The sequence below is a fragment of the Esox lucius genome, chromosome 20 (genome assembly GCF_011004845.1).
Source record: "Esox lucius isolate fEsoLuc1 chromosome 20, fEsoLuc1.pri, whole genome shotgun sequence".
Lineage (NCBI taxonomy): Eukaryota > Metazoa > Chordata > Actinopteri > Esociformes > Esocidae > Esox > Esox lucius.
This window is the reverse complement of record NC_047588.1, coordinates 10,131,624-10,149,072: the sequence shown is the minus strand read 5'-3', so window position 1 is coordinate 10,149,072 and position 17,449 is coordinate 10,131,624. Positions and strand designations below refer to the sequence as shown.

At 41.0% G+C, this 17,449-nt stretch overlaps 3 protein-coding genes across 5 annotated transcripts; 2 read left to right on the top strand and 1 right to left on the bottom strand.

The window, feature by feature from the left end:
* Window positions 1-241: 241 nt before the first annotated feature.
* Window positions 242-1,572, top strand: fabp10a (fatty acid binding protein 10a, liver basic). The gene is made up of 4 exons (XM_010885351.5): window positions 242-438; window positions 627-799; window positions 1,137-1,226; window positions 1,488-1,572. Exons 1-4 carry the CDS (start codon window positions 372-374, stop codon window positions 1,536-1,538), a joined length of 381 nt encoding a protein of 126 aa, XP_010883653.1. The 5' UTR covers window positions 242-371; the 3' UTR covers window positions 1,539-1,572.
* A 1,761-nt stretch (window positions 1,573-3,333) lies between these two features.
* On the top strand, window positions 3,334-9,647 carry srsf10a (serine and arginine rich splicing factor 10a). Of its 3 annotated transcripts, none has more exons than XM_010885353.4 (6): window positions 3,334-3,503; window positions 7,180-7,493; window positions 7,865-7,971; window positions 8,105-8,294; window positions 8,409-8,459; window positions 8,743-9,647. In XM_010885353.4, exons 2-6 carry the CDS (start codon window positions 7,465-7,467, stop codon window positions 9,005-9,007), a joined length of 642 nt encoding a protein of 213 aa, XP_010883655.2. In that variant the 5' UTR covers window positions 3,334-3,503; window positions 7,180-7,464; the 3' UTR covers window positions 9,008-9,647. The 3 variants fall into 3 exon arrangements, with proteins under 3 accessions (XP_010883655.2, XP_010883657.2, XP_010883656.2); XM_010885355.4 differs by lacking the exon at window positions 7,180-7,493 and adding an exon at window positions 6,864-6,968 and having other exon boundaries at window positions 7,868-7,971; XM_010885354.5 differs by lacking the exon at window positions 3,334-3,503 and adding an exon at window positions 3,521-3,923.
* Window positions 9,648-10,371: 724 nt separating this feature from the next.
* pnrc2 (proline-rich nuclear receptor coactivator 2) lies at window positions 10,372-15,587 on the bottom strand. The gene is made up of 3 exons (XM_010885352.4): window positions 15,414-15,587; window positions 14,580-14,802; window positions 10,372-13,397 (listed from the first exon to the last, which is right to left on the bottom strand). Exon 3 carries the CDS (start codon window positions 13,369-13,371, stop codon window positions 12,901-12,903), a length of 471 nt encoding a protein of 156 aa, XP_010883654.1. The 5' UTR covers window positions 13,372-13,397; window positions 14,580-14,802; window positions 15,414-15,587; the 3' UTR covers window positions 10,372-12,900.
* Window positions 15,588-17,449: the final 1,862 nt, after the last annotated feature.

Sequence of the window (17,449 nt, the reverse complement as noted above, 5' to 3'; positions counted from 1 at the left end):
CACAAATCCTTGCCACTCCCACAACAGGCTAGCAGAACAGCTTAAAGAAACCTGAGATCTCCAAATCATTTGGGATGTGAAACCCATGCATGATTCATGCATCTGCATGCAAGCACCTATAATAAGGTCATTGTATAGCTATATGATAGCACAGCTCAGGATACTGTAGGCAGATGTAACCGAACTCTGGGTTGTTCAAACATTACTTCAGACTGTGTTACTGATTAGTCACAGTGAGGCCCTATCATCCTGCTGGTATAAGAACCTTTTTAGCAAGGATGGTCTCTCTACATTTGTGCTGAGCTACCCACAGCTGTCTCAGGTTTTATCGCACCTCGTTGCTGGAAGAGACACCGACCGACACCGACGATATGGCCTTCCGTGGAACGTGGCAAGTGTATGCTCAGGAGAACTACGAGGAGTTCCTCAGGGCCATCTGTGAGTGGCCTCCGTTGGTTACATTGCATTCTTTTATAGGGTTGGTTAGCGTCTACATCGCTCACAGAAGGCTTGGTGGGAAGCAGAGTTGAAACCTGGGAAAAGGAAATTCAGGTTTACGTGAATACAGCCCAGACAGCTGGTTTTGCCTCCATCACAACTTGTCATTCTTGTCTCCTGTCTGTTAGCACTCCCAGAAGACGTTATCAGTCTGGCTAAAGACATCAAGCCCATAACTGAGATCAAGCAGAATGGCAATGACTTTGTCATCACGTCCAAAACACCTGGCAAGTCGGTCACTAACTCCTTTACCATTGGTAAAGAGGCTGATATCACCACGATGGATGGCAAGAAGCTCAAGGTAGGTTATGTAATTGACCTGCTGTTGACAAGATATAAAGTACCAGCCACTATGGGTAAAATCTGTTTATGAAAGCTACAGTGATTTACCTAGAGTCAAATCACTAGGGTTTGCTCATTCGGGTTAAAGGAAAGCTTTTGGTAGATGGGTATACTGAACCAAAATTCTGTATAGATTTAAAAAGTAATGCAGGACAGTTTAACAGTTCTGTCATGGATTGCAGAGATACAGTATATTCAAGGAGGAAATGAGTTGTATGTTGCATGTTTTAGCCTTTCAAGGTCCTTGACCCATTTGTCCTCAATTACACCATAGTATCTACTGTCTTCTCCCCTAGTGCACTGTCAGAATGGAGGGCGGAAAGCTGGTGTGTAACACAGAGAAATTCTCCAGCGTCCAGGAGCTGAACGGAGAGGAGATGGTTGAGGTGAGTAGACCCTCTGTCGATCATACTGAAAAATAACAATCTACTCCTGTCAGCACAGCTTGGAGACAGTTGTGAAACGTGCGCCGCTGGTCAAACGGGCTGGCAATTTCAGAATTCTCTGGGGTTGTTTTTTGCTTGTTTTTGCATTATAGTGACCTGACCACAGGTACCTCAAAAGGTCGCCAATTAAGTTCTGTAGCTGTGAGGTTAAAGCAGGATGTATTTTGACACTCCCTCACACTTCTACCTACCCCATTTCAGACTCTGACTGTGGGCTCCACGACACTCATCAGAAGGAGCAAAAAGATTTGAAGTCATAGGTTATTTAAATAAATCTGTCACTTGACATAAACGTCTGGTTCATTGTGTCATGTGGTGAAAATGCTTCTGTGAAATCTCTAAACACTGATTCAATGATCAAAAACAATACTCAATACATACTGAAGATTTCACCTTCATTGTAAATACACAGCCTGTTGTACATTCATTCATTTTACTACACTGAACCCCCAATGTACCTACGTTTAAATACTTGGAATTAGAAAAAGCAACAAGTAACAAAAAACAACCTGTATCCTGTTTGAAATCAGAATGTGCACAGATGGGGAAATAATTTAAAAAAAGATACATTCAGAGTATTGGACACAGAGGGGAACTGGACCCTATCTGGGGACCCAAGGGGTATAATAATAGCCAAGTCGTTGCAATCAAGCCTGTTTTCAAAGTCTGCCTAAACCGAACAGTACAGATGAGGGGCCAGTAAACCAGAGTTGATGCACAGTGGCTAGGAAAAACTCCTTTAAAGGGTTGGAACCTAGAGAGGAACCAGGCTCTGAGGGGTGGTCAGTCCTCTTCTGGCTGGTTTAAGAGTACAAATTGTAATAATGAATATATCCATGAAAGGTCTTAAATGCTTAAAGAAAGTTTAGATCTCCCAATCATTTGGGATGTGAAATCCATGCATAATTCATGCATCTGCATGCAAGCACCTATAATAAGGTCATTGTATAGCTATATGATAGCACAGCTAATTAGTTTAGGGAATTAGAGAAACACTTTGTACTTGATGTTAGGTGATTTAATGAAAGAAACTGGACAACACATCATGAATATCCTTCAGTATAATGGATTCCACTGTCCTGACATGTTATTTGGGTCTGTGTCACCATTTTGGTAAATACTAAATATACAGGTTATACAGATGGACTGCATTACTGGCCACTCACACTCCCCAGCAGTGGGTGCTGTTAAGCCACAACAGTATTGGAAGTACATTGATTTGCTGGTCTATATGGATTCACAGAGGAGAAAACCTACATAGCAAATATGTGAATTATCTTTTGGTAACCTTGTATTCCAGCTTGCTACATTTTAATTACAGGTATTTTCCTCTTTTGGATAAGGTAAACTGACTTGCTATAAATCGGGGCATTTTCCATGGCTGCTGTTACTTAGTCTGGGGTTACGGGGGGAAGAGGAGCAATACTGTCTCACTCAGAGAGAACAACACAACTGTAACATTGATGGTTGTGGGGATTAGAACCAGGGACCTTTCAGACTCTAGTCAGATACCCTATCTGTTATGTCAACCCAACACACAAGGTCATCTGACACTGCAACACAGCTGGGTCATGGAGTGAGATAGTAAATACACAAGGCCTTATGACACAACCTAACAAAATTGGACATAATGCATAAAATAAACTGAGATCAGTGCTTGACTTAGGATTTTTTTTAAAGTGCAGGAACTGCCTGATCGCACATTACTTGTGTTCATCAAAGTGTAAGTGTTAATAAGGCTTGCTCTTTTTCCTAAAAAAAATGAACCGACCCACGTCAAGCACTGAGACAATTGGGTGGAACATTTATAACTACAGGCAAAACCCTTTCAATGACATACTGGGCCTCAATATTCATATACAAAACTCCTGGGGAAATTGGACAAGCTTTAATATTATATTAAATTGCAATGGTCTTAGGTCTAGATAGAATTCTGAAAATAGGAACGTAGTTCTTTTACTTCCCCACTCCACCCAGCAGGCGGTGGTAATGCGCAATCCGGTTTGCGCAATACCATAGGAAAAAACGAACAAAAAGCGCTTGCGCAGGCTCTAGTGGTTATAGGCGGATACATTCTGAGAACACTTCGCTGTATTTTATTCAGCTAAAAACACTCGTTCTAAATTACTGTGATTGAACAATAAATCTTATAATGGCTAGGTACATGAGGCCCCCCAACACATCCCTCTTCATTAGAAACATATCCGACGAATGCAGGTAATGTTATTTATGAATGACGTGTGTTGTTTAGTAAGCTAGTAGTAACGCAACACGGGTTAGTTAGCATTTACGATCAAAGCTCGCAAGCTAACGTTAACTAGCTATATAGCTATTTGTCTCTGATGAGAAACGCTGACGGTAATTGAGTTGGATATATCTTAGGAAGCTGAATTGCCATGCTAATTAAGGCGTGTCTGTAGGCTGCATGCCAGCATTTATCGTTATAGGTCTGTAGACCTACGGTGTGGTGAGCTGACGAGCTATGAATCTAATTGGTCTTTGAATGGAGAAACGTCATGCCCCATAGTGGGTCATGCAATCCTCGTCAGGTTGTCACGTAGCTTCACGCGGTGCTAAACTATTAGTTAAATTTTAGAAACTTCACTTTTTCTTTAAAAAAACAAAAACAAATGTATGGTAAGTACACTATGGGCATTTTCGTGTCAATACTACACTTATTGATACTCTATTGATTTGTTTTTAGTAGTTACACTATATGTTGTAATGCAAATGTGAGTCATTCATTGGTACATAAGCTGTCTCAGTAAGGAAGAAACAACATGACATGTAACGAGGGAATGTGGTATATGGCCAATATACCACGGCTAATAGCTGTTCTTAGGCTAGACACATTGTTTAGTACCTGGACATAGCATTTACCTGTGGTATGTCGGCAGTATATCACAAACCTTCAATATGGCTTATTATGAACTGGTTATCTATGCAATTTGAACAGTAAAAAAGTGATGTGATGTCATAGCAGAGGTATACCATCTCTTGAGCCTATCCATGCAGACCATATGCTTACTGGTAAAATGCATATTAGGGGTACTTCAGAGGCTGGCCAATGGGACAATATAATCGACCATAGACCTTCGGGGGCACACGTCAACAGTGAAACCAACGTCAGTGTGCTGATGCTAACAGTTTAGCTCCCTCCACTGACAGAACGCCAGGGTCCACTCTGAGTTTGATCTCACACATGACCACCATCCTTGACAACGTTCCAACCCTTTGAGCTATATCAAAAGTAACAGTTGTATAGGCCTATCCCATTAATTTCAAGCTAGTTGTGGAGTGATCTTACAATCACCGTTCTTAACTCAGTAACCCCTTCATTGAAAATGTATGGGTCTCTGTAGTTTTACTGCTCCCAAACAAACCCATTAAGACAGTTGTAATGTTAAGAGTTGTTTTCTGGGGTTTTCCCCAAAAAAGCATTTGCACTAACTGATGTTAAATATGCCAAAGTAGTTGGGGTTGCACGTTATTTGGAATAATTGACATTGCGATGTTTTGTTTTTCTGCAATATATATTGCGATATGAAAAAATACAGGATGTCTTCAGAAAGATCTTTGGCCATCAACCTGACAGTATGTATCATTCAGTCTTCCCAAGCCCCATCCTCTACAATTAAAATGTATGGTCTACTTGTTCAGGTGCAGTCTTCTCCACGTTCGCGGCATTGTCTGTTGTAATACAGACTAGAGGACCCTCATCTATAGGCCCCAATCAGCTAAAGCTTCTCTCATCCCTGTTGCGATGTTCTCACTTGTATGATCCTCTGGGAAAATGCAGTTTGCAAACAGCAACTTTTCAGGTGGAAGTCCTCATCAATAAAGTGTACGGTCAGACTTATGTAGGGCTCCGTTGTCCGGCTGGACCACAAGTCCGTAGTTACTGTATAATATTCCACTTGTGACAGCTCTTTTTCAACTTGTGCCTTGCATTTCACGTATAGCTCTGGGATGGCAACATGAGAAAAATTGTTGAGTGACGGCATTACATACCGCTTGTCAAGCAACCTGATAATGTTTTTAAAACCCTCTTTGGTAACCGTGTTAATTGGTACCATGTCTTTGGCAACGTGAAATGTTATTGAATCTGTGATTTCTCTCCGTTTGGAACCTTTCTCGTATGGTGTAATACTGGCAAATGCATTCGAAATAGATTTTTGCTTTGGACGGCATTGAGATGCTTTGCACTAGCCATATGGATATTTGTGGTGCCGCCTTAAATGATCAAACAAATGTGGTGGCAACAATTGCAAGGCACTCTCGACAAAGTACCTGTTTTTGGTCAACATCGTCCTGTCTGTAGCCAAAATATTTCCATGTAATTGACGAGGCATTTTTCTTCCAACCGAATTCTCCATTTTGGTCTTTTTTGCATGTTCCTTGCTCATCATTTAGTCGCGCGCAAGCAGAGCCTGCATGTCAACTAAGTACAGCAACGAACCGTGTTTAAAATAATAATAATAAATTGTGTATCCAGTAACCCATAAATCTGAGTAAATTACCTTATATCAGACAGATATAATGCTTGTTTTCCATTTGAAAATAATATATATAGTAGACTGCTATGTTTACCTTACTAAATCACACGTTCTGCGATGTGACTATTGCGGATGCGTACATCGCAATGTCGATGCTGAAACTATATATCATGCAGCCCTACAAAGTACCTAGTTTGCCATCTTTTTTCCGCATGTCGTGTTTAGTCCTCTCCATATGGAATTGGCACATCAAACATGACAGTAAAAAGGAGCATGTTGGCACAGACAGACTGGTAATTAGGCTAGAAACAAATTGGCTCCTAAACCATTCATGACAATAACTGGCTTATCGCCTAGTCACAGCATCGAGGGAATTTTAGTTAAGTGCCCTGCGATCGGTCTGAATGTTAACACACTTTGCTTGCAGTACAGTTTTGGAAACATAAGAAACGCAATAATATATTGTCTATAACAGTGAGAGAATGAAGAACAAACCAAATGGATTATCAGATCTATAGGGTTAGTGGTCCTAACACTGCTATACATATCCTTACTGCACTTTATTTATGGGGGTCCGACCTAAGTTTGACAAGGCAAGGAGTATGCCCTTGAGAGAAGGCCGAAAAGATTTGGAAGCTAACTGGGAGGAAGTGTTGTTTGTCAGCAGGCTGGCTCCCAGTTTGGAGATATGTGCAAAGAACTACAGTATGTGTCCAAATGTTTCAGAAACTGTTTCGCAACCAATGATTATTAACATTTTAAAAGACAGGGTTGGGATTGTACTACGGTACGAGCCAGTTCCAGGCAGATGTATCTATATACTTAAAGCCCTACAGCAAAGGTAGTGTGGTTTTTAAAAGCAATCAGTATATTTTGCATGGCTTATAGACTAGTGCCTAAAATATAACCTGTCTGAATGTTATACTCCCATTACTTTGGTGAGTATTCAGTATCTTTAGTTGATTTTGGGTTCCTTACATTGTCCACAGTTTAAACTTTGAATCAGATAGTAGCCTGAAAAGGGTTTACATTGCTGGTCATTTCATTTGATCAAATGTCCTGCCATTTCGTGACACTTTAGGCCAGAGGATTTACGCCGTGAATTTGGTCGTTATGGACCTATTGTAGATGTCTACATTCCACTTGACTTCAATACACGACAACCAAGAGGATTTGCTTACATTCAATATCCTTTATACCAATGTAAAGTATTAGTGAATATACATTTTTGGGTGCTTTGTTATTATTATTGTCACACTGTTCCCGTTTCAGGATTAGCCTTCTATTATGAAGTGTTGATTGTGTGGAAGGGGGACATTAACAACATTCAAACACAGTAAAATGTATTCAGACATCAATGTCTCCTCTCCTAACAAGCATTTCTTCTGTTACCCCAGAAATGTCAAAGACGTACAGTTCTGGAGACCCCACAACAAAGAATTTACAGGCTGGTGTAGAGTATATAAGAATAAGGATTTCAGGCGACATGAAATAGTGGAAAAAGAGCAAAGTGTAAGCATGAAGATACAAAAAGGAGAAAAGAGAACACCAAGGCTTCCATTTGTCTACAAAAGAGAGGAAAAGAAAAGGGTGTATTGGGCAAAGACAAGCAGGAAATCTCAAGTTGTTCTTCCAAGCATTTTAAAGAGAATAAAGGTCAAGCTGAAGGTCAAAGGTGAAGCATGTTAAAGGTAACAAGTGTAACTTTTTTGTATCCTACCAAATCAAGCCCATACACTCCACCAAAATCTTTTTCTGTGTAAATTGTTTTTTAACTATATCCATATTCATTGCATTTTTTATAATTAAAACATTGTAAATGTGTGCATTTTAATTCGTAAAGCCTATGTTCATAAACAGTTTTTTAGTAACCTCCCCAAAACTTTGAATGACGCTTCAGCCTTATTGTTTGAATCTAGTTCTGTATACACACACCTAAGCACACTCCAAAAATCACATTCTTAAAATTCAAATAAAACTAAATGAAGCCTCCAGGGATACACTTTTTCAGTTGTATGTTTGCCCCCCACCCACACTAAGACATGAATACACACACAAGTGAGAAGCCTTAACAGCACGTAGCACATTTGAGGATGTGCGCGATGCAGAGGATGCCCTACACGACCTGGACCGGAAGTGGGTGTGCGGTCGACAGATTGAGATCCAGTTTGCACAAGGAGACAGAAAAAGTAAGAGTTTTATTCGCTGTGTGACCTGCAGGTGTACTTCTGGCTTCCTAAAAGTACATTCTAGTTTTCTAAGCAAAATGATTTCCAACCTGCGTGTTACTATTTGGTTGTAAGGTCCAATTTCTCTTTTCAGCCCCCAACCAGATGAAGATGAAAGAACGATCCCCTCGGAGCGGATCCCACAGCGGCTCTTTCTCCCACTATGATGACTACGGGCGTAGCGATGGCCGACGACGGCGTTCTCGCAGTCGCAGCTACGAAAGGCGCCGCTCGCGCAGCCCTTCCTACGACCGCCGTCCTCGGAGGTCCGAAAGCCCAAGAGAGTGAGTTCCTCTCCGACACGTTGCCTAGGGAGGGGCTAACGGGGAGAATCCTAATAAAATACTAAACCTAATTTATTTGCTAATTACATTTTTCATTGCATTTTCACTCTACAGTTGTCGTTCTTACGGGAGACACAGGCGAAGCCGAAGCCACGAGAATGACCGGTAGGCTAAGATAACCAAATAGGCACACTGCAATATAGCATTTATGCTGCATTTTAGTTTTTAGCAGATGTTATCCAGAGAGTCAAAACATCATTTGTTGGAGGTTGGCTCTAGGATTTGAACCCGCAGAATTAAGGTTATTGGCCCCATTGTGTTGATCAATAGGTTATATACCAGCGGTGTTGGAAATGTGCTTTGGAATCAATTATGCAATCAGTGTCATCATTCTATCGGTTTATTCATTTAATGACTGGTCCTTGTATACCATCTTGACTGTCCGCAGGTACAGGGGCCCTCCACGTGAACACCAGAGGATGCAACAGGGGCCCCCATCTCATAATCGCTCCACCTCCCGCTCCCCCTCTCCTCCCAGATACAGGCCCAAGGTCAGGAAGTCCCCGTCAAAATCCCCCAGCCCCGTCCAGGACTTCCACCCTTCTTCCGTCTCTCAGAAGGACCGTGGACGCTCCCGCTCCTACTCCAGATCCATGTCCCGTTCACGCTCTCGTTCCAGGTCCTGGGCGGGCCGCAAGTCTGGGGGGCACTAGGACCACCCACCGTCACACCCTGTTAGTTTGTCCCTGAACATGTTTTGACAGCATTTACTTTTGCCAGCCAGTCAGTGTTTAGTTATACACTCCCCTTTATTGTGTAAGTTTAGGTATGCCTTTGGGATGATGCCAATTGGAACAGGGGAGCTAGTTTTTCCTGCAGACGAGGTCACTATGCTTTGAGTTTCATTTCATTAATCTCCTTTTAGAGAACATTGTCTTGGCAGTTTAATATAGCTTCCAGTCAGCAGATAACTTAATGGCCAGTTACCAAGTATTTGGTTCAAATCCCAGAGCTGGGGAGGTTAAACAACTGTTCTGCCCTTGAGGAACTGTAATTGTTCCTGTTAGTCACTCTGGTTAAGAGCAATAACTAAAATGTTAATGCTAAGCTCAGCCCGTTTAAATTGGTCAGTTGTATAAAATGGCTCTCAAGTTTATTGGTTCATTTGGACTAAGAAAATTATTTGAAGAGAGAAAAAGTTCAATCCAGAGATATCAGGGATGTCCCAGATATTACTCTGGCTATCTTCTAATTTACTAATTATTTCTGTCATCTAGATAATTTCCTGTGTTATTGATACTTTTTTTCAGTATTAAACACTTGTCCAGCATTGTCTTCACACTTAAGATGTAATTGACATTGGTCATTTTTACTGTAAACCTACACACACACACACACACACACACACACACACACACACAACTATATAGTGTTGCATTTTGTAGTCACGTATACAATTAGCTGTAGGTTTTTAAAGTCTTCTAGAAAATGCACATTTTCAAACTGACATATTGCTTATAAAATAATGCATGGCCATAATGCATTTTCACTTTAAGGGTCATTATGTTTTGTTAGAAGGCTCCCATCATGAAATAAGTCAGTTGTGTTTCAGTTCTTTACATACACCTAGCTAAAAATGAATGGACAAATGTTTGAAATCATCAGAATACTCATTATGCTGAAGGCGATTTGGCCATTAAACATCCTCACTTTTGCCTTTGTTTTAGCTGGGGTGATGGAAGTTTGCCAGTGGTTTTTAACTGGCTTGTTAATGACAACGTTAGGAACAAAAAATGTTCATGTTGTGCATTAAAATCTCAAGTTCAGTGTGTTTATAGCTAAATGTTAGTGGATGATAGATTGGTGGAATATTTGATCAGTATTTACATTTGTTCACCCCACTTGATGACAAATTATAGGCCAGTTTTGCAAAAACTGCTACTATGACAGTAGTCTGGCCTGGCCTACTTGAGTGACATTCTATAGGCCTGGTTTAAGACTCTACTAGACAGTAATGTGCCGTGTTCTGAGTCAATAGTTCTAGAATGAGTGCATTAAGAAAAACATACCAACAAAATAGGGGGGGGAAAGGGAAAGGATTTTATTTGGTTTTTTCTTTTTGTTCTCCTCTAATTAAAGCAGTGCTTGAGTTTGTTTTCAATCTAATTCAATAATCAAATCTGGACATGGGCATATTTCATATTCAATGGTGACATTACACATTTGGGAGCAATTAACAGCCAATTTGTAGAAACCTGTGTTTCAAATTTAGGATGAAGAGACATGTATGAAATGGTTAAAACAGGACCAAAAAGAAAATACATTTGTTTGGGGGGGTTGTTAAAACAAAAGTACATAAAATAAGAGCTGATAGAGTAACAGGGCCATGTTCAACTATCTGCTGGCGGAAGAACAGCAGATAATTGAAGGTGGTTTTAAAACAAGACTACCTTATCAAAACAAAATCGGTTGATTCAACAACTTCTTTCAAATGTTGGGTTATATGTAAGCACAGTCAAGGTGACAAACTGAAATTCAGAGCTAGTTTCCCAGACCCAGATAAAACAGTTCTGGACTAAATACAGGATTTCCGGCGATAATCTCTACTGTATTTTAAATTTTTAAGCAATGAGTTTAATCAGTCTGGGAAATCAGCACACAACTGGATGTCTTGGTAAATAGATTTTAAAAAAGAAACAGAAGTCACAAGCATTAGCAAACCTAAAAAGAAAATTACAAAAAGAAAAGTTTAAACAGTTCATACATTAAGTCTCCTCAAGGGTCAAATGTCAATTTTAGGTTTTTCTTTGCACTTAAAGCATCTTTACCCTACACTGTGCATAATACAAAACAATAAAAACATTATGTGCAAGATCACTGGCAATATAACACAGTGCAGGGGTATTGACAAATGCAATAGGCAGATTTTTTTTTAACAAAAATATTCTTCAGCATTTGAAGTCAAGACATGTCCTTAGCATGACTTATACATTCAGTGTTATTACTAAAAATACTTTATCAAGCAGGTTTTAAAAGTCGCCCTGCAAAATGTACATATGCTACAAGTATTTTTATACATTTGTTATTTACATGGCTCTTTTAACATATTCCACACTTGTGAGCTCTGTTTTGCGGTCTCTAAGATGGCCATTACAGTTCCAATTCTGCAAAGGAAACAAAATAAAGAGATACATGGCAGCCTTGACCAAGGTTTGCCTTGAAAATCAGAACCTAGGGAGAGAGACAGTCCATTCTGCACCCACTGATAAGAGCATCTCAGCCTGTAACTTATGAGAACTATTTTGATTGCACTGCAAGAAGATAGCAGGGTGCAGGAGGCAGTGAGTGTCTGGAGATTGCTTCTGGATGCCGACGCGTGAGACCCATTTTTAAATGTAAACACTGGCCCTGCGTCCTCTGTGCCACGCCACACGGTCGACATTGAAACCCGCCACGCGGCAAACAAGAGCCATGACGTGTGAGCTAGAGGTCACGTGGAGCCGTTAAGAGTCCCACGTCCCTGGGGAATCTGGCCCTCTTCCGCGTTGTTTGCCGTGTGGGGTTTCAGTAGGGAAGAGAAACTGGCTTATAACAGTACTGATTGCATTTAAAAGTAGAGACCCAGAGGAGCAAATTCCCCACGCCGCTTAAGCCAACGTGGCTGATATGGCACTGCTAACCTCGTCGGGACAGGCAAGCGAGATGGCGAGAACATTACAGCTAAAGACATTGCTTTGGTTAACACACAACTGACTCACACATTGTTTGATCAACTACAACACAAATGGACTTACAAAATAATGCTATGGTAGAGCTTCGGGCCTTGGACCAGTTTAACTCCCATAGTGCAGTGCGCACAGCGCCATAAAAAAAGTACAGGAGTTCAAAGTCCAAGGCCCGGGTGCCATGGCCTCATATTACACTTCTGTTTGAGGTTCTACTTGTGACCTGTGCTCCCTACTACAGCTTATTCCCTATTTTAAGATAGCTCTGATTTCCCTGCAGAACGTCGTCAAAGTGGCTCTGTTTTATGTTCCCCGTAAAACAAGGGGGGCAAAAGTCTGGGTCCTAAGTCAACTAAAAAAATGCTACAATTGTAGATTGTGCTTCAGGCAGCACCGGTTTGTCAGGGGTGAACTCCTTAACGATGAACAGAACTTAAAGCGCCCAAGTAAAGATTGTCTGTCCATAAAAAGGGACAGTAAATGAGATTTGTAGACTAACAGAATCCAACCCTAAAGTTTGGGAAGAGACGCCCACTGACTTGCTATAACGGCCAAAACAAAAAGAACAAAACAAAAACAGCACAAAGTATGAAGGATATCCAGTTCATCGTTAGTTGCAGAAACCGACGCCAATGAGAGCGTTCTCCCCCACCGACAAGGCTGCAACGCTGTAATATCTGCCGTTCCTCTTAAAATACAAACAAGGGATGGCAAACATTTGCAGAGACATCTCCCTGTAACATGCCTCCCACCCATCAATTTAAATCTAAAAATAGCAAAAAGTATATTACAGCGCCGGGGCGTTCCAGGAAGGAGGGAACCCTCAGAGGGGCCTTAGTTCACACGTTGGCTTTGAAAGGTCAGGCTATGGGAGTCCAGCTTCAGGCCTGCACTTTGAGGAGGCTCTTAAGCTGGAAGGTCATCATCTCCCTGTTGTCACGGGTACCCAAAGGGACCCAATGGCTGGGGGGCTTGGGCAGCACACTTGGGGAGGGGGGCTCACTGAACTTGGCCCCTGCGTAGCTTGGGCCCCCACACTGGGCGGCCAGAAGTGTGTTCAGGTGGGACACGGCGCCCTCCCAATTCTGATCATAGTTGGTGGCAAAACGGACAGAAGCGTTTTTCATCTCCGTCGACACGGCCAGCCGCGCCTCTGGAAACCAGGGGTAGGCCGCACCCTTGCGATGGCCATGGTGGTGAGGACCCCCTGCCGCCCCGGAGGAGGCTACTGTCGTCATACCATTCTGATCACGGACAACCCTCTGCTTGGCCCGGCCCAGTTGGTGGTTCTTCTTGGGCAGTTGGCGCTCTGGGTGGGACACTGGAATGTTGTACCTCTCTCCACCTCCCATACTGTACTGCTCACACTAGGTGTCACCTGAACCGTGAAGAAATATGCATTTAAAACTAATATAAACTAAACAAAAGACATGAATCCATTATTCATTGTCCTCTGTCGAGACTCACGATAAGAAGATTAAATATACAAGGTTTGAACTCATTGGTATTTCCTTTGTTTGACCAATTTCCATGAAATGAAAAAAAAAGTGAAAACATCAATACTATGAAAACACACAGGGGGGGACAAAAAGAAACCAACATTAAACCAATTCATGAGGTAGTCACCTGGATTTCTATTGTGGATTTTCCTTCCAAATGCATTTGAGACCATTAGTGGTGTTGTTACAAGGTATGGTTGGTATACAGAAGACTATGTTGTTACTGTAGTAGTTCATTCTATGAACTCAAAAAGAGCTCAAATAAGCAAAGAGAAACGACAGTCCATTATTACTTTAAGACATAAAGGTGAGTCAATACATACATTTTAAGAACCTGCCACAAAAGAGTTGCCTCTTCTGCAGAGGATAAGTTCTTTACAGTAACCAACCTCAAATCGACAATTGCACCTCAAAATGCTGCCCAAATAAATGCTTCAGAGTTAACCCATTAGGTTTGTGCTTAGTGGGACTTTCATGTGTTTTTCCACAGGACAATGACCCAAAACACACCTGCTGGCTGTCTAAGGGTTATTTGACCAAGAAGGAGAGTGAGTGCGGAGTCAGATGACCTGACCTCCACAATCACTCAACCTCATTGACTTGGTTTGGGATGAGATGGACCATAGAGTGAAGGAAAAGCAGCTAACAGATGCTCAGCATATGTAGTAACTCCTTTAAGACTTTTGAAAAAACATTCCAGGTGATTACTTCATGAAGCTGGTTGAGAGAATGCAATGTGTGCAAAGCTGTCATCAAGGCAAAGGGGTAGCTACTTCAAGAATCTTGAATATGATATGGATTTTGATCTGTTCAACACTTGGTTACTACATTATTCCATGGCTCTTTTGTAAAAAATTTACAAAAAAATCCTTGAATTAGTGTCCACCTTTTGATCGATATTGGAAGAAAAAAACGCTGAAACAAATGTGGAATATCCAGAGCGTCGATGAAAACAAAGAACTGAATGGGGCTACGTGCAAAACAACCAGTCATGCCATAGCTCAACCCCTCCCCCACCCGAAAGCAAAAACAGCGAAGCGGCCATTACAGTCAGGACCTACCTCTTTGTGATTAGAATGTTGAATGTGCAGAGGTGGTTCCTTAATTTCTCCTCTCCAATCGGGCTCCAGGTCCTTAAAGTAGTCTTCGATCTACTTCTCGCTGCACTTTTAAGTCCAGCAAGATCTGAGGTTTTCATGTGCCAATGAGCGTTGTTTTCCAGTGAAGCCGAGCTGAACATCAATTCACCTCGACACACGAATATGCTCAAAGAAGCCGATGTAGCTAAACATGAGCAAACAAAAGCCATTTAGAGATCGCTTTACCTAATACCATGATTCTTTAAAAAGATTTAAATTTGTGTTACAATTTCAACTGCGTCAACTATGACAATACGTGTTAACAAGAGTACCAGCTACCGCGTTACATTATTTTTACCTTTCGCAAAAAGCATATAATAATCTACATTGGTGGTCAAATAACGAATATTCGTTCACTGATGAGTATATATTGACATGTAATTCAACCCGCTACCTTCAATGTATGTTTAAGTAGTTAACTAGATACGTAAACATCGAGTAATATATTTCCACATTGTCGTTGCGTCGACGATTGATATTAAGCTATCTAGCTAGGATATAGAACAAAGCTATGCATCTGTTAGGTACCGTAACCAGTAGCCTGTATGTTGAGAAAAGGTTCATAATATCGTAATATTACGCCTAGATTAACCATAATTTATGCTAGTAAACATTGGTCTATCATTATTTTGGCTCACGATCCCACATCCCACTAAAATACATAGTGATAATGTATGTATTTCTAGATTCACATGCAGTAAGTTTCTCGCTGGCACCAAAACAAAGAACAATAACGGTGTGAAAACGGGATCTTACCGACTTCCTCAGGCTTAGATGGTTAAAGCCCTTCGTCAGAAATTGTCGAATTGACGTCTGAAATCTCTGGATGGAGAATGTAGAAATTATATATCTACAAGTTAGTAAAACACGGTGTAAAGAATGGTTTTACTGTGACTTCCTTCTCGACTCTGTCTGATTTGCAACAAAATGGAAACCGTGGCAGACATATGTAGCTGCTCTAGCTGTGATCTGACCAATCACAGGCCGGCTCAGCGACTGAAAGACCAATAGGAGATGTTATCCACAGACGCATACATGTCTGTTGCCAGACTGTTGACGTCAAAAGACTAAACTCCCCTCCCTTCCTTTTGTTAGGGGTATTTCCACGTAGAAGTGGTAAAACAATAAAATAGCTATTTAGATTTGATCCTGACAGTAAATTCACAATTTAATTAAAAAAAACATTGCATGACACGTACATGTACGTGTAATTTAAGTACAATTTCAGCAACAAATTGTAAACTAAACTTAACTAAATACATTACTAAAATTCCACTGTGCAGAACTTCTTTCCACATGGACAAGATGAACAACACCTACTGTATGTGAAATTCACATCAACTACAGCTTGCCTTTCAATACCATAGTGCTCTCATGGAGTCATGAAGTTTGGAAAGCCAATTCGGCTGGAACCAGTCATGCACAACTGGATCCTTGACTTCTTAATTGCCTGACCTATAGTGTTGGGGTTACACATGCCTCTCATTTATACAAAATGTACCATCAGTCATGTCATCCTGGTGCTGAGAATTGGTCCCTTTCCATTCAATAATATACAGTTTATCACACAGTGCTATTTTCACTGATTTACTGCGCCTTTCAGAATTATTGTAACCACAGGTCAATATGTTTTTTCAAAAGGCTGTGAAAATGACATTGTTGATTATCAGCTCGGCTAACTACAGCTTTGGTTGGGCAGTGAAGGAAGCCAAGTGCAGGTATGTAGAGAAATTTAGCCAACAAATCTGTTTGGAGAGGCCTCCAACAGATTACCAACTACAAACCTATATCCCCACATTCCATTAATGACCTGCAACTTGCCAACGACCTGAATGAGTTCTACTGCAGATCTAAAAGACAAAAGGGCAGTCCTGACAACATATAGTTGTGCTCAAAACTTTGCATATCCTTGGAGAATTAGTAATATATGTACCATTTGTAAAGAAAACGAGTAAGCAGACAAAACACGTCTTTTATTTCTTATGGGATTCACGTTCAACTGTATGTCAGAATAGAATTGCACAATCATAAAACAAAACATGGCAACAAAGAAAAAAAAGGAACTGATCCCTTTTCAAAAGTCGGCATTCCAAAATGTCTTAATACTGTGTATTTCCCCATTTAGCATCAATGACAGCGTGCAGTCTTTTGTAAAAGTTGTCTATTGGGCCCCGAATATTTATAGGTGGTATTGCTGCCCATTCATCTTGGCAAAAGGCTTTCAGGTCATGCAAAGTCTTTGGTGGTCTTGCATTAAGAGCACGTGTCAGATCTCCTCAGAGTGGCTCGTGACCGTAAAGCTCACAACCATAAAGTGGTTGTGACCATAAAGCTCTATTTTGGTATCGTCACTCCAAATTACAGTCTGCCATAAGCTTTGAGGCGTGTCAATATGTTGTCGGGCATATTATAACCAGGCTTTTTTGTGGCATTGGTGCAGTAAAGGCTTCTTCCTGGCAACTCGACCATGCAGCTCTGTTTATTTTTTTATCGTCATATCATCGTATTGTGCTCCTTGAAACAACCACACCGTCTTTTTCCAGAGCAGCCTGTATTTCCCGAGGTTACCTGTGGGTTTTTCTTTGTGTCCCGAAAAATTCTTCTGGCAGTTTTTGCTGAAATCTTTCTTGGTCTACCTAACCTTGTCTTGTTATCAAGTGATTCTTGAATTTTTCACTTCTTAACTGATTGAACAGTATTGACTGGCATTTGCAAGGCTTTGGATATCTTTTTTTATCTTACTAAAGTTCCATTACCTTGTTACACAGGTCTTTTGACAGTTATTTTCTGCT